General features: G+C 43.6%; 1 protein-coding gene across 1 annotated transcript in view; it reads left to right on the forward strand.

Annotated features, from left to right (window-relative positions):
- The window catches only part of LOC133339733 (uncharacterized), a 31,300-nt gene extending 20,056 nt beyond the window's left edge, over positions 1-11,244 (forward strand). Inside the window, exons 5-9 of the mRNA XM_061547891.1 lie at positions 1,242-1,307; positions 3,188-3,283; positions 4,029-4,057; positions 6,634-6,738; positions 11,050-11,244. Of these exons, the coding sequence (XP_061403875.1) occupies positions 1,242-1,307; positions 3,188-3,283; positions 4,029-4,057; positions 6,634-6,738; positions 11,050-11,244 (491 nt within the window). The remainder of the gene's footprint in view (positions 1-1,241; positions 1,308-3,187; positions 3,284-4,028; positions 4,058-6,633; positions 6,739-11,049) is intronic.
- Positions 11,245-26,656: the final 15,412 nt, after the last annotated feature.

A 26,656-nucleotide genomic window follows, 5' to 3' on the forward strand; every position in this document is an offset into this window, starting at 1 on the left:
ACATAAAATCACGACGTTTCGGGCGCAACACAAACAATTGTTTCTTGTTTCTTGCTGTGGTTGTCCCACCTGATGACGGACGCTTGTGTTGCGCCTGAAACGTCGTGATTTAATTTGTTTTATTTTATTTTATACCTACGTGACTTTACCGACAGAATATTTTGGCTACTGCTATACATGTCCACATGATAAGCCACTTCGTTGAACTATAAACTATTTCAACAGAAGAGGATAAACTATTTTTTTATTTTACCATGTGTAAGGTCCCACTGTGCTATTTAGCTCCTGTTCAGAAGCCACCTGGTCATTGCAGATGATAGGTGGGTGCCATGGTGGCTATGAGATGTTAACTACCTCGCCTGATATACAGAAGGTCGTGGGTTCGGTCCCAACCCTGGCGCCTGTTGTATATTTGGAGTGTACAGTACGTGTCTTCTCTCCAATCTCCCCGTGGTCAAGTGAATCAACGTGCATTTCAAGTATTTGACTGGGATAAATGTCCACGATATGATAAGCCACTTTGTTGGGCTATCATTTATGGCCAGGTCACTTTTAAAAAGAGCTATACAGCTCAGTGGGGCTTTACCTCATTAAATAAAAAATATATAGTTTCTCGGTTTCTTTTTAAATAGTTTATAGTTCAACGAAGTGACTTATCATCACGTGAAAATGTACGTCAGCAGCCAGATACTCTTGTAGTGGTCTATAGAGAAATTGTAAAGAGTACACGTTGAGATGATTGTGAATAGGTGACCATAGGGACTGTAGAGGGGACAACGAAATGTACACGTTGAGATAATTAAAGACACATGCCACAGTTAGGGTGTAGTTTCTGGAGGGCATTAGACAATGCCCTCCAGAAACTACAAGGTGGAAGACGTCAGGGCTGACAGTTCGCAGGGATGTATTTACAAATTACTTGGAACATAAAGACTCCACCTTTTTAATAAATGGACGTCTCCAATGAGCTTCATTACACTCTTGAATGCGTGGCGTTGATTATAAACTGTGGAGGTAAAAAGTCTGGCGTAATACCAACACAATCTAACCCAAAGTAATCTTAATCACGTGACATTTAGGTTTGATTGGCTTGACATGGAATAGCAACAAGGCACGACATCGATCACGGATATTAAGGTCTGTTTTTTTATTATTTCAGTTGTGCGTTTGTTTATGCCATCTTCCAGCGGGAGTTGTCGTTTTAACGCGATTCGTTTTTTAAAAATATCTTTCTCACCTAGACAAGATCACAGAAGTGCCCAGATCACCCACGACAAAGACAACAACACCAACAGCAACAATAACGGGTAAGAAGGGATTTGGGGAAGAAGAGTCCTTTGTTTGCATGGATAAACCGTGGGCGTGATTCACGCATTCGTTAGTTTGGGCCATTTTGCAGCCGAATATTTTTTAGTTGGACACGTAGTAGGAGGGCTTTCGCAATCATATTATCTGTAATAAAGGGTTCTGTTTTATTTTGGTTTAGATCGCGTAAGTATTGTTAAACTTGCTACCAACACGCGACACAGCCAATCAGTGAGAGGTTTGTCACGTAAATAGAGCGTGCCCATGAGTGATTAGCTCAGCACTAACAGGCTGTTGTGTGTTGGAGAGTAAACCCACAGCAACATTTACACATTCCAGTAGCTAGTGACGTTTCGCTGATCATGAAAACAACAACAACCAGCTTCATCAGGCGATAGCCAGAATCGTGGAGAATTTCTCCTGTTTTATTTCACTTGATCGATGACTTACCAGCTTTTATCCTCCTGCCATTGAGTACTACTACTCTTCATTGCTTATGAATGGGTTTTATTTATGGTACATAGTTTTAACACATTCATTTCAATTGCTTTGTTTTTAGTTTATTTGGCATACAGTATAGTTACAGTATGTTCTCCTTTAGTAGTAATGGCGTTCCTGAAAAAAACCGTGTTATGTAAATATTGCGTTGCACAAAATTAAACAATTAGAGGTAGTAAAGCACAGTCCGTGATAACACGCGAGATGATGCATGCACAGGCCGAACAAAACCCGAGTTTATGCGTGTTGGGTAGCATCTGGAAGTATCCAGCAGCATCCCAATGCCTCGTGTGACGATGATCATGATGATGATGCTACGCCGAGGCAGCCGTATGACCGCTTATTCCTACTTGCACTGTGATGTTGTTTCCTTCGCTCAATCGCTTTATTTATCGAATTCATTGTAATAAAATATTTTCCCTATAATACATTAATAATTGCGTCATATCCAATTGGCATTATGAAAACACCATGCTTCATTACAGGAGAATGGCCTGTACTACTCTTTATTATCCAGAAATGTATTTCTTACGGCGTTTTTACGTTTATTTCCAATTATTTGTTTTTAGTTTATTTGGCATAGAGACATTTAACTTATTTCAATTGTAATGCTCTATGTGTTTGGGTAGCTGTGTGCCTAACCCCCATTATCTCGGTCGGGCTTAAGTATCGAATATTCGCGGTGTTGGCGTTCGTGGGACTTTCGAAGAACGTAACCCCCAATGATGTTCAAATTCCTCCTGTACTCCAAACCATTCCAAGGCGATTTGGAAACTTTCATCAATAATACAAATTTTAATATTCAATATTACTGAGGGCCTTATATGTGTTGTCTTGGTGTGGTCCGGGACTGCTTTTGCTGTTTTATCTAAGGGGGGCCATGGTGGCTAGATGTTATCTCCCTTGCCTGACATGCAGAAGGACCCTGACGCCTGCTGCTGTATATTTGGAGACTGCGTGTCTCTCTCTCTCCCCATGGTCGCGTGGATTTTTCTCCGGGTCCTCTAGTTTTTCTGTCCATATTTAGAATCAGCGACGTCACACATTTATATAGATTTAGAGTGTTTGGCTGTGATTAAATTTCCACGTGATAAGCCACTTCGTTGAGCTGTCATTAGTGGCTAGGTAGCTTATGAAAAGGAAGCTAATAGCTCTGGGCCTTTACCTGGTAAGATAAAACATTGTTTAGTTTTATTTGTATATATTTTGTTAAGGGGTATGGTTACCTTCACAATACTTTGCACTCCTATGGTGTCTGTGTATTGTAATATTTTGACCCCCGCGCCCCTCAAACTGGATGTATGTTAAAGAGAACTTCATAGCGCTCAGGATTCCTCTTGCAGTATAAATAAACAACTGATTCTTAACTCATTGTCTCTCACAGAAGATGGAGGTCACGGGTACGTTGCGCCTGCTCTATCGGGGGTGACGATCCTGGTCTTGGTGCTGGCGGTCTCCCTCCTGGCTTTTTATTTTAAACGTGAGCAAGAGAGTCAGCATAACGGCTAACAATGCAATTTACTACGTGGGGAGGAGTAGGTGGGGCTGGGGGGTGCGATTGTTGCTGTGAAACTAATCACGTTGTAGAGGGTGATCCAAAGTCACGATACATAGGGTTTTTATTGTTATTGTAATGAAATCCACGAGGGAGACAGGTAAGTATCAACCCTCATTTATCTTCAGCTCCCCTTACACAGCCATCTCCCTCTCTCTCCGCCCGCAACTCCCGCTCTTTTCTCTCTCCTCAAATCATATCCTCCTTAGGGCCCTTCCTCCAGCATGCCATGGGGTCAGCGGTTCATCCTCCAAAGGGAGAGCTGTGAGGCTCTGCTGTCAGCTACGTGCTGCTTTCCTCTTCCAGATTATCACAGCCAGGCTCATCACATCTGCCCTGAAAATCCTACATTATTATACAGGGTGATGCAAAAGTCAGGACACATTGGGTTATTATTGTTATTATGCAGGGTGATCCGAAGGTCAGGACACAGGGTTATTATTGTTATACAGGGTGACCCAAAAGTCAGGATATATAGGGTTATACTACGAGTAATTGTAGGTTCTATACCACGTTACAATCCACCATCCCTTATCTTCGATTTAAGTAATGTCCACATGCATTCTGGTTTTCAGAAACGCACCCTGGGTGTAAAACGAGGGGAATGCGTCTGTTTGTGCATTTTGACTGTGTAGTTGCAGTTTCTGATTGTGTTACATGTGACCAACAGGTGGACAGAGGACTCGTATCGAGAATGTGGTGAGTTGCCAATTTTCTTTGGATCACCGTGCTTTTTCTTGCCTTTTCTGTATTACGTTGAAATTCCATTGCACCGTAATGCAGCCAACTCTATTAAATGAAGGTGCGGGGTAAGGACAACAAACTAAACACAACAACAAGCAGTTCTAAAGAAATTCGTTTTATATTTACTAAAGTCGTGGAGTGTGTGTAGTGGAGTGTGTAGTATGCAGTGTGGTGAATGGTAGTGTCGGGTATTGTGTAATTTATATTGTAGTGTAAGGTGTAGTGTATAGTTTAGGGTTGTAGTGTAGTGTATAGTAGTGTCGTGTAGTGTATTGTAGTCAATCGTATTGTATGTATATCAATGTATAGTGTAGAGCAGTGTGTAGTGTATATACACTACACTATTATATACTACACTATACACTACTATACACTACTATATACGACATACTTGACTACAACAGGCGCTGCAAGGATGGTTGATGATCGCGGGTTTCTGAGGAGATGGAGTCTGATTCAATGGCCTACAATCACAAATTGCTCTTTAATTCCATGAAAAAGTAACCTGCAGCACTACACCTATTACCATCATTAGGGGAAAGAACGGTGATCCAATCTCCGACCCCCAGGAACAGGTTTGCAGATTTGCTGAGCATTTCTGTGAGGTCCTGGGGGAGGGGAAATCCCTCAGCCTGGAAAACATCATGGGACAAATTGTGGATGACACCTGCTGAGGCTGTGGTGCCTCAAATATTGGAAGAAGACGTCACCCCTGTGAGTGGCTGGCTGAGGTGCCATCTGTTGAGGAAGTACTAAAGGCCATCCAGAGTCTGAGACCAGGAAAGGCACTGTGCAGAGATGATCTCCCAAGCGAAATGCTGAGGGAGGGTGGCTTTTGTGCACAGACTGCCCTAAATTATATCATAATACTCCTGGACCACAGGATAGATTCTGCAGGATTGGAAGGATGCCCTGGTGGTCCCCCTCTTTAAGAAGGGAGACCGCACAGACTAACGAATCCAGGGGCATTTCACTCCTCAGTGTGCCGAGAAAAGTCATGGCAAGGATTATTCAACATCGCCTTGCCAGGCACGCTGAGGAGAGGCTTGCGGAGCCCCAATGTGGTTTCAGGAAAGGGTGGTCCTGCACAGATGCCATATTTTTTGTCCGTCTGCTGCAGCAAAGGTGTAGGGAATTCCAACAAGTCCTACATCTCTGCTTTATTGACCTGGCCAAGGCCTATGATACCATCAGTAGGCCTGGGCTCTTGGTTTGTTCTTCGTGCTTTCAGAGTCCCTGACCCACTGCTCACGATCATTTAAGGACCTTCATGATGGTGAGTAGCACCGGGTAAAACTACGTGGCCAGGAGTGGGAGCCATTCCCTGATCACTTTGGGGTGCGACAGGGATGTCCTCTGGCTCCCACATTATTTATCATATATTTCGAACACGTAGTTCATGAAGCCTTCGATGGTTGTACCAGAGAAATTTCCATCTGGTACAGATACAATGGGAGGCTGATCGATGCCCGGGTGTGGTCAAGGGATGGCTCCCTCTTGCTCAACCATGTTATGTATGCAGATGATCTGGTAATTGTTGCTCACTTAGGGGAGGAGTTGGAGGCGTTGCTGCTGAACCTGGAGCTTGCCCTCCAAAACTAAGCACCTGCCTGGGTATTTTGTACCATCGGACACTCCACCCCCACAACTCCCAAATGGTGATATGGCAGTTGTGAAGACAGTGGAGTGCTTCCCATACCTGGGCAGTGTGCTCCAGACCGGCTCCGGTTTGACAGCAGAGGTATCACTCCGAATCAGTCGAGCGGCATTATCTTTTCATCGGTTGCATAACGCTGTGTGGAAGCTACCTGGTCTGTCGCTCCGCACGAAACTTCAGGTCTTCTCGGCCACAGTTATTCCCTCCCTTCTCTATGCCTGCAAAACGTGGACCCCGTAAAGGAACATCTTCGCCGGTTAGAAACATTTAGACTGGCCTGCCTAAGATCCATCTTGGGTTTAACCAGGCTGAATTGTGTGAGGAGCTCACATATCCTTGAAAGATCTGGACAAAGTCCCATCGGTGAGCTCCTCCGGCAGGCAAGGCTGCATGCCCAGTGACTGCATGCCTAAACAGCTTTTGTTCGGCCGGATCGAGGGGGCTAAACGGACGCGGCATGGGCTAGAGAAGAGATGGAGTGATGTGGTACAGGGGGATGTGGAGCTGAGTGGACTTGCTTATGACTTGTACCAGCGGTGTCAAGATCAGCCTCTGTGGAGGGAGCTCGTAAAGGACGCTACCGGGCAGTTGGAGGCAGTCGCCCTCCAACAACAATGGAGAGCAGAGGAGCGACTCTCACAACGTCGGAGCGCCAGGCAGCTAAAACACAGCAAGTGACCTCCTGTCAGCGGGCGTTCGACACTTCGCGTTGCCTCAACGTGCACATAGCCTGGCACAAGCACCATGGTTACGTCACCGCTTCTTAGAGGCGAATGGCGGTTGTTGTTGTGTGTGTGGATACAGGTGTGTGTGTGTGGATGGATAGAGTTGTGTGTGTGTGGACACAGGTGTGTGTGTATGTGTTGCCGTGCAGTATGACGATGTTGGCCCATGGGACTCCGTACAGAGCACCACCGAAGCGTCGCAAATCCAGGAGACGAACTTTCCGCTCTCCGGCTCCTCTCCACCCCAGCGCCCAGTTGAGTCTCGCAAACAGCCTTGCACCGCTTTGGTTCTCAATCATAAAACATTCATAATGCTATTAAATGCATAGGGTTTAATGAAACAAAGTAAATTATGCTTATATAGCCCGTGCTTAATTTGTATTTCGATTATTTACCTTCTGAAAATAGTCTGTCCATGTCTCGCACCCCAAAAGGGCAGCACGCACTCCCAGGGTCGTGCGTGCTGCATCCCAGGTTATAAATAAGAACCCCTGACGTACACCGATACCGTGTACGCAGTTATTGTACAATGACACACGCTTTTCTATTTTTTTTCATTCACTACAATTACCGCACAAGTTATATTTATATTCTTAGGTTTTTTCGGTAAAATCACGTAGGTAAAAAATTAAAATTAATAAAAGTTAAATAAAATAAAAATCACGACGTTTCGGAGGCAACACAAGCTTCCGTCTTCTAGTGGAACCGTCACAGCCACGACAGCTGTATCAAGTAAATGAGAGATTACAAGAGCTACCACTCCGTATATATAATGGTTGAAGAGGGGAAGGGCCAAGTACGGCACACTTTTTATTAATATGGTAAGGTGAGGCTTAAGACTAAGAATAGACTGCATAACAAAAGACTGAGCCTTTGTTATGGAGAGGTACGGTTTGTGACTACGCCTAGCCTACATAACAAAAGTGTGAAAAAAGAAAAAACTAAACCTGGTAAAACAAGACTGGCTGTCTATCAATAACCTGTAATAGTTGTCTGTCAAATAATATGGTCCAAATAAGTGTAGTTAAATCTTTTTTGCATGGTTAATCACATCTTTCCAATGATTACTCAGTTTGTAACCATCATCACGGTTGAAATTATGTCTGTGTTTATATATTTGTATGGCTTCGTGTACAAACCTTTGATGGTAGCCAGGAGGTTTGCAGAGCACCTTGGTCTCGGAAAAGACAATTTCATGAGAGCCCACAGAGTTGTAGCAATGATCGGCAACGGCCGAAGAATCAGTTCTGCCGTGTTTCAGATCTGACTTGTTTTCGCGGACACAATCAGAAACATGACGTTTCGTTTCTCCAATGTAGCAATCACCACAACTGCAACTCAATTTGTAGAATCCAGGATACTGTAAGTCAGGAACGACATCCTTCACAGATGGAATCAGATCACGGATTTTATGCACTGTACTGAATCGGACTTGGATCTTATGTTTGTTTAGAATTTTGGAGATCTTTTTGGTCACGCCTGCTATGTATGGTAACGTGATAGTTTTGGTCGGAGTTTCATGTGGCTGTTTCTGTATGGTGGGAGAAACAGCTTGGTGGATGGTGCGGTCAGAGTATCCGTTCATCCTGAGGGCCCGATGTACATGTCTTAATTCACCGGCCAGGTGGTGTTGGTCAGAAATGCCATGGGCTCTGTGGTATAGCGTTTTGATGAGAGCATTCTTTTGAGATGGATGGTGGTGGGAATCCGGTTTCAAGTAGGAATCTGTGTGGGTGGCTTTCCTGTAGACAGAATGTCCCAAGGATCCGTCAGGTCTCCTCTCAAACAGAATATACAAACACAGACATAATTTCAACCGTGATGATGGTTACAAACTGAGTAATCATTGGAAAGATGTGATTAACCATGCAAAAAAGATTTAACTACACTTATTTGGACCATCTTATTTGACAGACAACTATTACAGGTTATTGATAGACAGCCAGTCTTGTTTTACCAGGTTTAGTTTTTTCTTTTTTCACACTTTTGTTATGTAGGCTAGGCGTAGTCACAAACCGTACCTCTCCATAACAAAGGCTCAGTCTTTTGTTATGCAGTCTATTCTTAGTCTTAAGCCTCACCTTACCATATTAATAAAAAGTGTGCCGTACTTGGCCCTTCCCCTCTTCAACCATTATATATACGGAGTGGTAGCTCTTGTAATCTCTCATTTACTTGATACAGCTGTCGTGGCTGTGACGGTTCCACCTGAAGACGGAAGCTTGTGTTGCCTCCGAAACGTGATTTTTATTTTATTTTACTTTTATTAATTTTAATTTTTTACCTACGTGACTTTACCGAAAAAACCTAAGAATATGAATCCTTGCAGTCACGAAAGCTTCAAATCTAGAAAGTGAGTGGCTAGATGGGTGAGTGGGTGGGTGAGTGGGTTCGTGTGTATATAACCATAGCCATCATAACTACAACCACGTTATAACCACAACCAATACGGCACATAACCTCAACGGCCGCCAATATAAGCTTCAAATCTAGAATTAAGTTATATTTAGCACGGGAAAAATATTAGTCGTATTTTATACGCGTTGGGTTGACGCGGGGAAACGCCTGGGACGGCTCATCCATACAGGCAAACCAGGGCGGTGGCCTAGGGGCCCCCAAATTACGTAGAAGGGGTGGGATGGGGTCACCAAATTCTAGGAAAACATGTCAAATTAAATAACAAAATGTCATTATTTCAATTCCACGTGCGCGTACGGAAGGAATGTGAATTTAATAATAAAATTTTCAACCCCTCTGATCATTTATCAACGTTATATCAGTGTTTTTACCATGCCTGATGACGATACACTCATGCACGATGTACATATGCATATGCACCAATGGTTCTCAGCATTGCTGGTTTATAATGGGACCTTTTTTGCCAGGATCAAAGTATGATGAATGGGAATAGGTTGTATCCTTACTGGCAATTAAACAGGAGGATTACATTTCGATTTAAAGCTTTCGTGACTGCAGGGATTCATCTTCTTGGTTCTTTCGGTAAAGTCACGTAGAAGGGAAGTAATAAAATAATAAAAATAAAACATAATAAAAATAATTCTCACCTGAGGACGGCTGCTTGCGTTGTGGCCGAAACGTCGTGATAATTATTTTTATTATGTTTTCTTTTTTTTCTTTTATTATTTCCCTTCTACGTGACTTTACCGAAAGAACCAAGAAGATAAACAGGAGGAGTTAAGATGTTCTTCTTAGAAGAAGGCTGTCTCTGGTGTAGGCCAATCAATTTTAGAGACGATGCATTTATAATTGTCATAGCAAGTTTGTTTGCATGTTCACCACAAGTACTTGTGTGTGGTTAATGCAGACAAGATTCCATGCAAAAGGTTTCTATTTGGTGTTTGAACATCTTAACACCTGTTTTATCTTGACTTAAAGCTTTCGTGACTGCAGGAATTCATATTCTTTGGGTCTTTTAGTAAAGCCACTTAGATAGAAAAAATAATAAAAATATCACGACGTTTGCTTGTGTTGCGATCGAAACGTCATGATATATCTTTTTCTATCTACGTGGCTTTGCCTAAAGACCAAAAAAATGAGATGTTTTATTGCCAGAAAGGGTGAAACCAATTTTTTTTTCATTTTTGAGTTAGTTGTTTTTTTGTTTGTTCCCCCCCCCCGCACCTCCGATTAGCGGGATTGGCTACGTACGGTGGAAAATAAGTTCGACATGCATGCGTACATAGACGCTTGTCTTTCACAACTTTAATCAGGGAGCGTTTTGTTATTGGCTGCTTTTTGCTTTGCTTTTTTTACCTTTTGGCCTGTTCAAGCAACTGTGATTTCAACAAGTCTGGACAGTACGTTCAAATGGGGAAAAAATTGCTGTCACGTTTGTGTGTGTATGTGTCTGTCTTTTCTCGTTGTGGGGAGCGGTAGTGTCGCGGTTAGCGCGCTGCGCTATGAACCAGACGCCCACCGGGTTCGATTCCCGCTCATGGCCAACACCACGGTGACGATTATCTGAACCGGTCCCGGGCCTCCCCTAGGTCGACTCAGCCTCAAATGAGTACCTGGTGTGGTGTGTAAACATTGCCACTAGGGAGACAAAGGCGGTCGGGCGTGGTGCTGGCCACCCACCCCCTCGTGTACCGTTCCGGCCTTCATAGGTGCTCGCTAACAGCACTTGCCCCTACAGTCTGTTAAGGCTATATGGGGGATCTTTGCCTCTATCTTTGTATTTCCTCGTGGGGAGCGGTAATGTAGCGGTTAGCACTACACAGCGCTACGAACCTGGCAGATACCCAAGGTCGATTTCCGCTCAAGGCCAACGTCAGTGACCATTATCTGAACCGGTCCTTAGCCTCCCCTAAGTCGACTCGGCCTCAAATGAGTACCTGGTGCGGTGTGTAGGAAACATCGCCACTGGGGAGACAAAGGCGGCCGGGCGTGGTGCTGGACATCCACCCACTTGTGCGGCCTTCATTGGTGCTACCTAACAGCACTTGCCCCAACAGTCTATTAAGTCTATCACGGCGAATCTTTGTTTTAGTTTTTTCGGTGGTGGTGGTTTACTGATACATGTTCTATATGTTTACGCGATCTAGCACCCAAATAGGACGACCTCTCTTGAGGATGCCTCTCTCCATTACGCTCGGCTCGAGAAGCTGCGCTGCCATCGGCAGAATACCTACGACAAGGTGGAGCTGTCGCAGGTTCGGACGTGGAGATTCTCCCCCGTGGCACTGCCCCAGGGCCAGGTTGGGTCCACTGAGGATCTGAAGACAATCGCCGGGACCTAACTCTCAATGAGGTGGCTTCGATATATAGCCCTTTAGTTCTGGGTGATGAAATAAGAAAATGCTTGTTTTGTACCCTTACCGGCAATGCTTAATCAATGATCAGACAAAACGGGTGTTAAGATGTTCAAACACCAAGTAGACACAGCTAGTATCGCAAGGCATCATCAACGCTGCATGCACCACACATCGTGCTTGTGGAAGAACATGCAAACCAACGTGCTTTGAAAATAATTATAATAAAAGTAATGCATGCATTGTCTTTGTAACTGATTGGCCTACAACAGAGCTACACCCTCCTGCTGTATTTCCCTGTCTCTACACCAGCGTTACACTAGACGACAATGCCGGAAGTCGAACAGCTCAAAGGCGATGCAAATATCAACGCAATTAATAATAACTCGGGTTGAGCAGCTATATACATTGCTGTTAGAGCCTTTGGCATTTATACTAAATCTTAAGAAGCATAAACACGGTCTGTGGAGTGACACAGGACAATCTGCAGATACCTACAGTTAAGTAAGATTTTAAACGTGCTTCAACCTTTCTTGCATTCGATGAGTGGGATTCGGTTATATGTAAAGAGCTACCGACCCATTTGCCTCTCATCGCACATGCACAGTCTGTTCTCTTATAATGCATTGGTATCGTGGGACCTTGTCAGTATCAAAATATTATAAATGTTTTACCATTTATCGAAATAAAGAAGGTGTTACGATGTTAAAACACCAAACATACATTTTGCAAGGAATCATGTCTGCATTAATCATATATACTTGTGGTGAACATGCAAACAGAAAACATGGTCTGGTAATATATGCATTGTCTTTGAAACTAATTGGTCCACTGCATGAGACTTGGCAATGAAGAAAGATGGATCTGGTGTGAATGTTTCAGTTTCAGTTTTTTCAGTTTCATTTATTTGGTATAGCCCTGTGAGCCATTCGGCAACAAACAAAAAACAAAAACACGAACAAAAAAACATCTTAAAGTGACTATGCGCAAACAGAAAAAAACTGCAAAGTCTTCCAGAAAAAAGCACCTTACACCAACGCTGTGTAAAAATCCCAGTGGGATGCAAGTCAAACAACAATAAAAACCACAAGACAACTTGGATTACAGCCATTATAACTGAACCTGCCAACAATGTGTGAGCGATGCACTCAAGAGTGAAGTGCTGGGTGAGGTTGTCTGCCTCTGTCGCACGATTGCCATTACCAGAACGGTTCTCACCATAATCATCCCGGATTGAAGAGGATTGTGCCGTATTTAATCGCGTCACAATGGATATATCCTATCCCATAAAACTGTTCTATTACAATAGACGATAAGGCAAATTGTAATGCAATGTACACAAATAAGTGCAGACAATGATATTCATAATTTCCACTTCTAAAGCGTCTTTCAAGCCGAGATTACAAGGCGTTGCACAACCACACACCCAGGCTCATACCAATACAATCCAACCCCAAAACAAAGGATGCAATAAGTAGAAAACGCCCTTAAAATTAAGTTGCTTCTTAGGGCGCGAATTTAATCAAACGAGGGGAGGAGTCAGCAGAGTGAACGTCCCGTGGAAGTGAATGCCACAGCCTGGGGGCCACACGAGGTCACCCATCGTATAGAGACGTGACCTTGGCACACACAATGTCTACAAAACCAATACATCTCAGAGCCAGTGACGAGACTGATTAAACGCTTAAATTCAAAATCGGTATAAAGTTTGCCTGCTTAGATAACATTCTGCTGTAATTTACCCATTGGTTAAGTAACACTATATATTGGTAAATATTTTTTTTATATATACGGCGCACTTTTGCAGGCATCTTTGACGCCATTTAAAGTGATTCAACACGACGCAATGTTTAGAATATTGCAAACTGCATCACAAACATTAAGGAGTCCGTTGATGAGGTGAAGCAGTCAACTCTCGATGCCATCTTTCTTCCCGTGTTTCCCAGGTCTGAGGATACGACATCCCCTCATCCCTGAAACCAAGCCCCCTTTCCCCTAACATCATCATCACCATTGGAACCTCATTTGTCAGTAAAAAATATGATAATTGGTTTTTTACCCTTTTATCTGGCAACAAAACTGACACCTTTTTTTTACAAGGAGTCATGTTTGCATAGACCACAATACCTGCAGTCATAATACAAACAAAAAACATAACTGATAATGTATGCACTGTCCTTGAAGTTGATTGGTCCACACCCGAGAGAGCTTTCCTTAGAGCCTAGTCTCACATGGTGTTGGACCAGATGAGGCCAAAAGGCTCACAACTCAAAGACAATGCACCATCAGAGTATGAGAGCTCGGGTAAGCATTTACACCATTGGAACCTCATTTTCCAGTAAAAAAATATGATCCCATAAGCCAGGCATGTCCAAAGTCCGGCCCGCGGACCAATTACGGTCCGCGGTCAGATTTCATACGGCCCGCAGCTTCGGTCTTATAATGTGTTATTTATGGCTCGCTATCTCTGTCAGAATAAATAAATCATAAAACTTTCTCCTTCCGCCACACGGTGGCAGCACCATTCTAATGCTCTCTGGCTTTGCATACGTGCCGCGAACCCTTCTCGAATTATTTCTGCTATGGCGACTGCAAAAAAAAAGAGAAAAATTGACAGTGAGGGCCGCCGCTTTCAGGAGCGGTGGGAATTACAATACATCTTCACTGGAAATCGAGGCAATTGTGTTTGTCTAATTTGTAAAGAGACGGATGCCTTGTTTAAGGATTTCAACATAAAGAGACACTACAAAACTAAACATGCTACAACATACGACAAGCTAACAGGGAGTGACCGCGCTGAAAAAGTGAAGCAACTCCGTGCTGCTCTGGCATCGCAACAGCGATTCTTCACGCGGGCCTGTGAGTCAAAGGAAAACATCACCAAAGCCAGCTACGAAGTGGCCATGTTAATAGCTAAACATGGCAAACCTTTTACTGAAGGTGCATTTATCAAAGACTGTGTCATGAAAATGGTGGAGAACATTTTCCCCGAGAAGAAGCAAGAATTTATGAATGTTTGCCTGGCACGCAACACTGTGGCACGGAGAGTTGAGGACATATCGTCAGATATTCAGAGACAACTGGGGGACAGGGGAGTGGCTTTTGATTATTTCTCATTAGCCTGCGATGAAAGCACCGATGCATCTGACACTGCACAACTACTTATTTTTTAAAGAGGAGTTGATGACAACATGAACGTGACAGAGGAGCTGCTTGACCTCAAAAGCCTTAATGGGCAAACCAGAGGAACAGATTTTTTCGTTTTTGTTTGTGAAGCTGTGGATATGAAACTACCATGGAGTAAAGTTTCTGGGATCATTACCGATGGTGCACTTGCCATGGCTAGTGAGCGAAGTGGATTGTCCACACTGATCTGCAATAAAGTCAGCAAAGAAGCAGGCAACGCTTTTAAACTTCACTGTATCATTCACCAGCAGGCTCTCTGCGCCAAACATCTCAAATTTGACGATGTTATGAAACCAGTGGCAAAGGCAATCAATTATATTCGCTCTAAAGCTCTATACCACTGACAGTTTCAGCAGTTCTTGCGTGACATCCAGGCTGAATACGGTGACGTAATATATCACAACGATGTGAGGTGGCTAAGTCGGGGGTCCGCACTGCAGCAATTTTTCTCTCTCAAAGAGAAATTGGACATTTTTTGGGTGAGAAGGGACAACCAATGGAAGAACTGTCTGTCCCGTATTGTTGGCAAATCTGGCTTTTTTGGTTGACATAACGAAGCATCTGAATGCGCTGAATGTTAATCTTCAAGGAAAAGATGCAGTGGTGGAACCAAACTGCAACTTTTCCAAAGACACTTGTCCCAAACAGAGCCCTGCACTGCACACTTCCCAGCTTTGAAAGAGGTCATTGACAGTTTCCCACAGGACAACATCGGTGCGCAAATGAAGAGTTATGCAACAGCTATCGCATCTCTTTCTGTGGAATTTAACAAACGCTTTCGGGACATTGCAGTTATTGAAAAGGACATGTTGCTTGTCTCTTCTCCCTTCTCCGTGGACCCTAAAGATGCTCCTCCACAGCTGCAGCTGGAGCTCATTGAGCTGCAGTGTGACGATGAGTGCCGCGGAAAACACCAGCAGTGTTATCTTGTTGACTTTTACCGGCAGCTGGACAAAAGCAGGTTTCCAGAAAAGCGGTCATTCGCTAAGAAAATGCTGAGCTTATTCGGCTCCACATATTTGTGTGAGCAAACATTCTCAGTCATGAACTTAAATAAGAACCGATTGAGGTCAAGGATGAGTGACTCCCACTTGCGTGGCATTTTACGCATCTCAACCACTGCCCTTAAGCCAGACCTGGTCTCTTTACTGAAATCTATATCTCAGTATCACCCTTCTCATTAGTATCAGCAAGTTATCTGTTCCTTGATCAATCTGAAATTGAGTGTTTTGAACGGTAACATCTGTCACTATTAACAGTGAAAAGCCTAAAGCACACTAATGCACTTGGACTTATGGCACTTGTTTCATTAAACTATTTGAATAAGATTTGGTTATAACTGTTGATGTTATGTACCTGTAGATGTGACACAAACTATTGCTTTCTGAAAGATCTTGTAAAAGGCAAGGGCAAAATTCACTCATTTAAAAGTTTAATGATAACAGACCACTTTGCATTACGTATAACTCCTGTTTAAAATGTTCATGAGGTAAAGCTATTTAACTCATGGAAATTTAAGGTATTCTATACAGTGTGTTCAATGTTATCTGACTGAATGAAAGGCAGAATTGTGTTTTTAGAGTTGTTCACGTCTGCCTGAGTGACTTATATTTGGTTACATTGTCATTTGAAAAGTAAAGGTAATTGTGACAATGAAAATTGTTTTATAACAGTGTGTGTTTTCACGTAACTTTTGTGGTAAAAAAATGTCGGAAGGAACTATTGGCCCCCGGGCATCTTCACTTTATCAAATTTGGCCTTCTTTGCAAAAAGTTTGGACACCCCTGCCATAAGCCTTGAGTCTTGGACAACCACGGTTTTGCCAACCACGGGGGTTTTCAGGAACCTAACATCCGCAATTGCCAAGGGATTGGTGCAAACTTAAAGAAAGACAACTTGGAAGGTTTATTAGGTCGTAAAAAAACGAGCAATAACCGAAACTGAGGAGGAGTTATCGAGACTGTTCACTGACAAGATACAACCACCAAGTGAGTCTCTGGCGCTTTTTGAAGGCAATTCGAGTCCAGTGCTGCAGGTCGTCAACCCTACACATGGCCATAACAACGTGGTGATGAAAATACAAAATAGAGATGCTCCTGAAAATGACTAGAGACAATTTTACTCTGCCCGAGAAGATGCATTTGTTTTCTTTTGGGAGTTATCAAATTAACCCATCTGTTTAATTTTCCAGCAAGCCGTGTCAGTTATGAAATGGAAAAATCTGGAAAAGCGTTTTCATACCTGTCAACCCCTTATCACTGCCTACCTTATTACAGACCAATTCAGACCTTATTGGTCACACCGTGCCCCTTATACATCTTAAATTAATCCTACAAAGTCCCATCGCAAAGGAGACACAAACAAATAGACAAGAAAAGCTTTGCCCGTATTGAAACGTACAAGAATACGGGGTAAACCGTATTGTTTGACAGCTATGCATGTTACAACAGTAGTGTACGACGATTATCCATACAGGGAATTACAAAGGAGCAGTGATTAAAACTCAAGGAACTGAGCAAGGAATCTGTAGCTGCTGAAGCATCTTTTCGAAATGTACGGATTTTACTGAAACACAAGAAGGTTTTGAGTGACGCGGACATTTTAAAGGAGTGCTTCATTGATTTTGCTTCAATTCTGTTCACCGACTTTCTAAACAAAGACAAAATAGTGCGAGAGATGCAGTTTCTTGCAAATGTTGGACACACCGGCGACAAGATGATGTGAGGTTCTTGGTATGGATGTTTCCGAAGCTGTATGGAATAAGGGTACGTTTAGATCGCATTTGTTTCAACTATTACTGTTTACTATTTTAATTTGACCAGGTAAGGCCCCACCAGGAATTTGAGCATTTTTTTAGATAGCTCAACGACGTGGCTTATCAAGGGGAAATGTATAGCAGCCATTTACTCTAAACGCATGTTTCTAAATTTCGAGCGGAAAAAACGGGAAGACCCGGAGAAAAATCCACACGACCACGGGGAGAGAGACACACAAACTCCAAATATACAGGCGTCGGGATCGGGAACGAACTAATGTCCTCCTGTATACCAGGCGAGGTAGTTGGCATCTCGCCACCGCGGCGCCCCTATGCATACATGGGGCTCGCTATATGTGGCCAGACACAGTCACAGTTTAGAATGTCGTGGCGCTCCACAATATTGTAGTGGGAACACTGCATTACTGCATTAAAACTAACGTAATCTCGCGTCATATGACGAATTCAATTTAACGTAAAAAACTACATTTTTAAGATTGTATAGAATTTATTTAATCACAATTTGGTATAAATTGACGATCAACTTACAAAAGTTCTCCTTGAAATTAATTTTCTAGAATCGGCAATTTGATGTCTGTTGGATGTTTGCATCTTGACAAAGCCAAATGAAGTTGTCCATGGGGAAAAAACAGGGTTCGTTCAGATAAGTCCAACAACATAAAAAAAAATTCTTAGTGACGTATTGATAGTGATAGCAAATAGCAGGAATGATTGTAAACTATCTTCGCGTCAAAGTAAATGGTAAATTCACACCAGACTGTGCCAGATCAATTACTGGGAATGAAGACAATGTCTCGACGATTTGCTTCTGAAATTATTTGAATGTTTCGATAACACCATCTACGCTATCTTTCTCTGCTTAATGGACTATGGTGATTGATTGTTGATTCATCATTGCTGGCTTCATCACGGATAGCTTGACTCTGCCTTTTGCGAGCTCCACGATGGGCTTCTGTATCAGTTGCCCGTCTTGCTCGTGACGTTTCAGCAGTTTCCTGAGCTCGTTGCTGGGACATTCAGTTTTTTTCACGTCGTAAACGATCCAGTGTGTCTAGACTTTGTCGATTAGGATGTCACTGCTGTCTTTCTCTGCTTTGTGGACGTCTTTCTTCGTCTGCAGACTCTTCTGGATTCATCTGAATTAAATATATTTTGCGGAATGTAATGTAGTGAATGTAATTTACTCTTTTTGAGTTTCATTTATTACAAACCTGTAAATATTTACAATAGTAAGTTACCTTCATCGTAGTGTCACAAAAACCGTTTGAGTTCCCTTACCATCAGGAAAAAAGTAAACAAAATGTTTAAATAAAAATTGGTTTTTCAAACTTATATTTTCCATCACCTTTGAGAGTGAATAAAACATATATCAACACTTTGTTCTCGACTTGTGTTTTTGCAAATTTTGAATTGTTGTGGGGATGATTGAATTAGCATAAGTGTCGACTTACTGGATTCTGTATTGATGTAAATACAAAATAATAAACTCTTTAGAAACCGGAAGGACAGGATCGGTGTTCACTCATTTTCACAAATTTAGCGAACAAAAATAAGCAGAAGCTCACCTTTTACCAAAACAAATTTACTATAACTTACTGGATTCTGAATTTATGTGAATTTAAAACAAGATCAACTTTTTTGTTATTGATCAGAAGGGGAGGAGAGGTTGGTGTTCACTACATTCTCACAAATTTCCACTCGAAGTGTGAGCAAAAGTTATCAAAATGAAACTGCGCTGAGCTCAAATTAAAAGTGGATTCTGCTTCTTCATGTCAATTTCTATTGCATGTCCAATAATGAAAAAAAACTACTGTCACGCACATAAATGAACTGAATAGACCATCCATTATTATTCTGTGACGGTGTGTCCAAAACGAAAAAATAAATACAAAAACACAGCAGCACTCTGTATAATTTTGGGAGAAATTTTATTATTCTTGTAACATCAAACTAATAATTAGCTACAATTTCAACAATAAACTTTTCATGAAAAATAAAAATGCAAATTGCTTGAAAATCCACGTAGCCTCGTGGAATAGAGAGTGTCAGGCGTTAGGCACAGATCACCAAAACGTGGATAAAATATAGCTCCTCCCCTTATATCAGTTAGCCCCGCCCTCTCAACATCTACCCCGCCCTGTTCCTCGCTGAGCCCGCCCTCTTCACCCTGCCCCTTCCCTCTCCACATATAGCCCTGCCCTTTCAATGACTGTCCCCGCCATATCCCTTTATAGCCCCGCCCTCTCGCAATATATACCGCCCTCCTCCCTAAGAGCCCCGCCTTCCCCCTATAGCTCCGCCCTCTCAATGACTGTCTCCGCCCTCTCTCCTTATAGCCCCGCCCTCTCGATGACGTTACCGTCCTCTCCCCTTATAGCCCCTCCTCCTCCTCTCCCTCCCCCTCCTCTCTGTGTCGCTCAATGAGCCCCTCCGTGGTTCACTGAATGGGCTCAGTGAGAGAAGCGATGGGGGAGCGTGCGGGGATCGCGACGGCTGCCTGGCCGCTGCTGCCGCTGCTGCTGCTGCTGCTCGCTCTACCGCTGCTCACATCAGCTGAACAAGGTACTGGGCAACTTGGCTATCGCATACTCACGCATCACACAGACGTGCAATGTATACTGCATAGGTTACACAGAGTGACCCAGAAGTCAGGACACATATGGTTACTATTTTTATACAGGATGGCCCAAAAGTCAGGACACATAGGGTGATTATTATACGGAGTGGCCCAAAATCCAGGATACGTTGTTATTATTGTTATTCTATCAAATCGCATAGGGCTATTTCATTTCTGTTTACACATGTAAAAAATGACGTATGATCATGAATGCATGATGTGACGTCGTATCTTTTGAAGTTAATTTAGGATTTGTTTTTACATTACAGTGGGTGTAATCTTTGGTAACGTTTATTGGCTGTTGTTTGTCGTTGCCTCAATGCGTTCAGTGGTTCTTGGTCGAGTTTTAGTAAAACGACAGATTTGATATGACGGCCACAGGAATAATATTTATATATCAGTAACGATAGACAGTCTCAACTTAAAAAAGACACGATGAAGCATGTTTTAATGCCATTGTTAACATAAACGAAAATGTACATATGCACAGTCCGTTCTCCTGTAAATGCCGCGTGTTGCTTGCATAACGCGAATTGGATATAATCACGCGATGATGAAGGTATCATAGAGAACATGTTTTTTTTAATAACGCGGACGCGAATTGAATATAACGTGATCGAGTGAACGGAGCTATGTCACAGAGCGAGTAGGAACCAGTGGTGGTCGTACCGCTGCCTCGACATAGCATCATCATCACCACACAAGGCACTGGGATGCTGCTGGATGCTTCTGGTAGTTGCTACCCACCACGCCTCAGTCATTGTTCAGCCGACGTTACGTCATCATCTCAGTGTTATCGCGGACTGTGCTTCACCTCCTATACCACATGTATTATTATAACGGAATTTTCCCATAACGCGGTGTTATTGAGGAATGCAACTACTAACGCTGTTATAGGAAAATAACAGACTGCACGTTTAACTTCTTTCATACCGAAAGTAGACAACTATGCTTATCGGAGGTGTGGAAATTCCCCATGTGTCCTGACTTTTTGGCCACCTTTTACAATAACAACCCTATGTATCCTGACTTTTTGGCCAACTTGTATAATAATAACCCCATGTGTCCTGACTTTTGGGCAACATATACCCACATATACTTACACGCATGTGCACATACCGTAAATACACAAATAACCACTCGAACATATACTCAAATGTTCAAACATACACGTGAATATGTATATATAAATATATTAACACATTCACACTATATATAGATAGCATATATAAATCCACACGTACCTATTTGTACATATCGAAGTACAAATTAAACAAAGATCGCATGTACGTACACATATAGCCACATATATATTTACACGAGCAAAAATGCGCATAGACTAACATACATGAACGCATAAATACACAAAAAGAAAAAGATCCCCCGTCTAACCTAAACAGACTGTTGGGGAAATTGCTGTTAGCGAGTAGCACCTATGAAGACCGGTCCGTGGCACTGGGCGTGGGTGGCCAGCACCACGCCCGGCCACCTTTGTCACTCCAGTGGCGATGTTTATACACCGCACCAGGTAATCATTTGAGGCCGAGTCGACCTAGACGAGGCCCAGCAAGATTGAGAAAATCGTAACCGTTGTTGACCGTGAACGAGAATCGAACCCAGGTCGCCGGGTTTGTAGCGCAGCGCTAATTGCTACAGCACCCACACACCCACATACTGACCAAACCACTCGCCCAACCACACATCCAAAAGCTCACCCCACTCACCCAACCACTCACTCACCCACGCACCCACCCACGCACCCACATACTTTGTGTGTTTAGTGTGTTGTCCTCCTCCCCCCGCACCTCCGGTCAGCATGGTTGGCTACGTACGGTGTGATGGAAGTTCAACGTGCGTAAAACGTTCAATACATGCAACATACGTTCGCACATACAAAGCAGGGAATACACATTTTGTGGACGCACGCCGTGGAGAAGGAGCATTTAAGGTTAGCTCACGGGCGGGAGGTGCGGCATGGATTTCTTCATCGACGTCACGGCGATGGATGGCGATGGATATGGGGAGGCCTTCATCCAGCAGTGGATAGAGCACCACTGACGAATACACACGCGAATAGATGCAGGCGCACGTGTACTCAGTATATACACACATACAGCCTAGACATATACAATTTAAACGCGTTAGCATGAATACAAAATTGGGCAATCTTTTTAAAATGTGCATTCACAGATATGCACACTAACACGCAGGCTTTCGAGCCCAATATCATCCATAATACAGGTTTTTTGCGTTAGATCGCGTAAATATAAATGTGTCGTTACAACCTGCCACCACCACCCGGCATTGCCAATCAGTAAGGTTTGTCACGTAAACACAACATACCAATTCGTTACTAGTACAGTACACCGGTGTGTTGGAGAGTAAATCCACAACATATTGACTCTCCAACACACCAGTGTGCTGTCCGAGTAACCAATTGGCGTGTTATGTTTACGTGGCAAACGTCACTAATTAGTTGTGTCGGGTGGTGGCGGGTTGAACGACACATTGATTTTTACGCGATCTAAACCAAAATAAACCTCTATTATGGAGATATACACCACATGCAATGTATTTACTGTGTATATAATGTCTGTGTCTATATCTAGTACAGGGTAGTCTAAAAGTTATAACACATCGGAATATTTTGTTTATTTTAACACTGAAATGAAGATGCTTTAAAATTGATTACTCTCTATGTTAAGATTGCATCTATTGTGGTTATTTTAGTCTTATTCCTTGAGACGACAAAGGATTAAACCGATGAACATACAAATACGACACCAACAACTCCGATTGTAAAAGCTGGGCCCTGAATTTTCTTCAAAAGAGACGTCATACATTTTGCATTCATGCTCGTGGAAGTCGTGTTGAACATTGTTTAAGATCAATGAAATAACCCTCTGCGATTTGTTAAAATAAATACAACTGTACGTGTCCTGACTTTTGAGGCCACTCTGTTAAACAGTCATAATCCTACATGTCCTGCTTTTGGGCCACCCTGTATACCAATAATACCCCTATGTGTCTTGATTTTTGGACCACCCTGTACATACTTCTCTATCTACATTCACATAGACATACCGTACCAGTACCTTTCCAGTGACATATCAGTAAGTTCGTGGGGTTTTTCTGTCATCAGGATTAGCGCCACGCTCTGCAAAGCGGTAGCTGAACACCGACTCTGTAGTTTTACGTTGCCCTGGTTCAACGCCGAGGAAGCCGCTATGAACCGAGAGTGGTGCCGAGCTCTAGATAGCTGGAAATTCAGATGAGCGGGGTGGTTGGCAATGAACCCACGACCTTATGCATGCCAGGCGATGGAGTTAACATCTCCTAGCCACTGCTGCGCCCCAAGCATCCCGCCAGTTCAAGGTTATTGCTGTCCCGCCTCCTCCCCCTCCTCACATCTCTCACCAGTTCCACCTGTGTAACGGCCACTTTGTTTTCCACACCTATCGGCTTCATCTTTAAACGAACGCCACACCATTGGAGCTAAAGGCATGTCCCGCTACTTCATTATTAAATTGTGACCGTTATTTTCTGTATTCATTTCATTTCTCGTTTGGCGAAGTTTTTTTCCCATTCCTCAGGAAATGACCTATGTGTGGCGTCGCCCTCTCTGTGTATTTGGTCACCAAACCCTCGTGAACCGCGTGATGTTTATTCTTAATGTGGAGGGGAAAAAAATAACTGGACCCAGTGACAAATCCATGCGACCACGGGGAGAGAGAGACAAGCAAACTCCTAATATACAGCAGGCATCGTCAGGGTTCGGATCGAACCCATGCCCTTCTGCATACCAGACAAGGTAGTTAACATTTCGTAGTCACCGTAGCGTCAGGGTCGGGATAGAAACCACAACCTCCTGTATACCAGACGAGGTAGTTAACATCTCCCAGCCATTTTGGCGTTAGGTTTGCTATCGAACCCACGTCCTCCTGTATACCAGGTAAGATAGTAAACATCTCCTAGCCACTGTGGCGTCAGGGGAGGGATCGAACTCACGACCTCCTGTATACCAGGCGAGGTAGTAAACATCTCCTAGCCACTGTGGCGTCAGGGTAGGGATCGAACTCACGACCTGTATACCAGATGAGGCAGGTATCATCTCTAGTCATCGCGGCACAATAATGCATGTACTTATGCCATTTGTACTTGTATACTGTGTTAATTTGTTTATCGTGACTTTCTTTCCTTTCCTCTATCTTAAACTCGTTTGTTGTTGTTTTTGTCGTCACTGGCTTAACTGCCCATACTGGACATGTGTGTAAAAGGGCTTTATAGCTCGTCGGATACCTCCAGAATATATATACTGCACACATTGCTTCTGTTTCCCAAGATCAGTGGCGAATCTGGTTGTGGGCTTCTCTTAGGTCTACTCAGCCTTAAATGAGTATCTGGTGCAATGTGTAAACATCAGCAATGTGGGGAGACAAACGCGGCCAGGCATGGTGCTGGCCAGGCCACCGCCTTAGATGCCGTGACTGCCTAAACGGGTGCTCGCAGACAGCAATTGCCCCCACAATCTGCATAACTATGAGCCAAAGCGATCGTAGTCTCCCGGCGTGTGGTGTTGTTGCGTGTGCAGATTTCCAGTACCCTTTGTGTGATTAGATGTCCTTTTCCGTAAACGGTTGGTTCAATCACACCAGTAGGGACATTTCGTTAAAACTGTGTTCCAAAAATAAGAATTGATTTTACCTTTTCTGGCGATAAAACAGGAGTTGTGTTAAAATGTTAAAACACCAAGCCGATTATACCTTTGATTTTAAGCTTTCGTGACTGCAGCAATTCATATTATTTGGTTTTTCGGTAAAGTCACGAAGATAGGTTTTGTTATTTTCTTTGAACCTATCTACGTGACGTTACCGAAAGACCCAAGAATATAAGATTATACCTCAAGTTACTGCATTAACCACACATGTTACTTGTGGTGAACATGCAAACAAATATGATCTGATAATATATGGGCATTCTCTTTGAAACTGATTGGCCTACTCCAGAGAACGCAAGCTTCTTTATGGCCTAATCTCACCAGTGTTAGGCAATTAAAATGGTCCCATGATAAAAACTGTACTATTATCACATTTCTATATAACTGATCCTCCTGAGATATTAATGCCTTTATATTTAAATCGCAGCAGCTCGGTAATGTTTGTTGCCAGACCTCCCGTAGATGTAGTGAGTCGCAATAATCAAGCCTTGTCGATGCTACACAGCATGCCACCGTGTTGGCCACGTCACTACTCAATAGTGGTCAAATCTATCGAAAAGCCTTGATATGAAAAATCGCAGGATATTTAGCACATGGTGATCAAATGAAAGATTCTGGTCGAGTATGGTGCCGAGGCTCTTACGATGCGAGTTGAAAACTGAATCCTGGATCCTCCCGTCCGATAAGTATCTCATGGTCGATGGTTGTCGAAAGGGGCCAAAAGATCGAGGCCAACGAATGCTGCGGTGCACCGCTCATCCATGATCTTGTAGAGGTCATCGGTGAACTATAAGAGCCACCTCCGTGCTGTGTAACTTCCGGTATGCCGACTGCAACGGTTTGAACATGCAGAGACGTGACGAAGTAGAGGCAATCCCCGCACCCACAATAACTGTCGCAAGTCAAGGCCGTCATAAGTCAAATTCCCTATTTCCCATAGGGCAAAATGTTATAGATTGAGGTTCCGTTCCTATAAACCTGTTATGTACCATAAACATACCAAAATTGATCACGAAAAAAAATTACAATAACCCTAGCAAACAAAATCCTCAAGTACTTTTCTGCATGTGCATGACATTTCCTCTTATCGGACCAAGCAAAATAACACAAAGACACGAAGAGCGTCGGACGATACTGTACAGCACTGTACATACGCAAATGGCAGATGAGCAAAGCCGCACCACCCACACTCAGTGCCAATTGACTCGGCGTCGGTGGTAGTCGTCAGGAGGTCGTTGATACTAGTTTTGGTCGTTACTGTGGGAGTCTTACTGACTATAGACTACTAGCTGTACTACCCGGCTTCGCCCGGGACTTGTATCCACCACGACCGGCCGCCTTTGTGTCCCCAGTGGCGATGTTAATACGCCACACCAGTTACTCGTTTTGAGGCAGAGTCCCTCCCTCACCACTCTGCCTCCCTCACCACTCTCCCTCCCTCACCACTCTCCCTCCCTCACCACTTTCCCTCCCTCACCATTCTCCCTCCCTCACCACTCACGCCCGGCCGCCTTTGTCTCCCCAGTGGCGATGTTAATACGCCACACAAGTTAATCGTTTGAGGCTGAGTCGACCTAGGGGAGGTTCAAATAATCGTCACCGGTGGTGGCCGTGAGCGGGAATCGAACTCGGTTCGCCGGGTTTGTAGCGCAGCGTAGCGTTAACCACTACACCCACCGCTCCTCACACACCACACACGCACAGACAAAGACAAAGACAAAGATCCCCCGTATAGCCTTAACAGACTGTAGGGGCAAGTGCTGTTAGCGAGCACCTATGCACGCACAGACACACACACAGACACACACACAGACACACGCAGACACACACAGACAGACACACACACACACAGACACACAGACAGCACGCTAACCACTACACTACCGCTCCCCACACACCACACACGCACACACACAGACACACACACAGACACACACACACAGACACACACACACAGACACAGACAGCACGCTAACCACTACACTACCGTTCCCCCTACACAACACACGCGCGCGCGTCCATAGGTACACATACACGCGCTTGCTGCAGACACACACGACTGTGAGGGTGCGTACGGCAGTAAACGACTGAAATAATAAAGCGG

Source organism: Lethenteron reissneri, unplaced genomic scaffold, assembly GCF_015708825.2.
Source record: "Lethenteron reissneri isolate LAM-NWPU_2019-01 unplaced genomic scaffold, ASM1570882v1 scaffold_214, whole genome shotgun sequence".
NCBI classification, from domain to species: Eukaryota; Metazoa; Chordata; class Hyperoartia; order Petromyzontiformes; family Petromyzontidae; genus Lethenteron; species Lethenteron reissneri.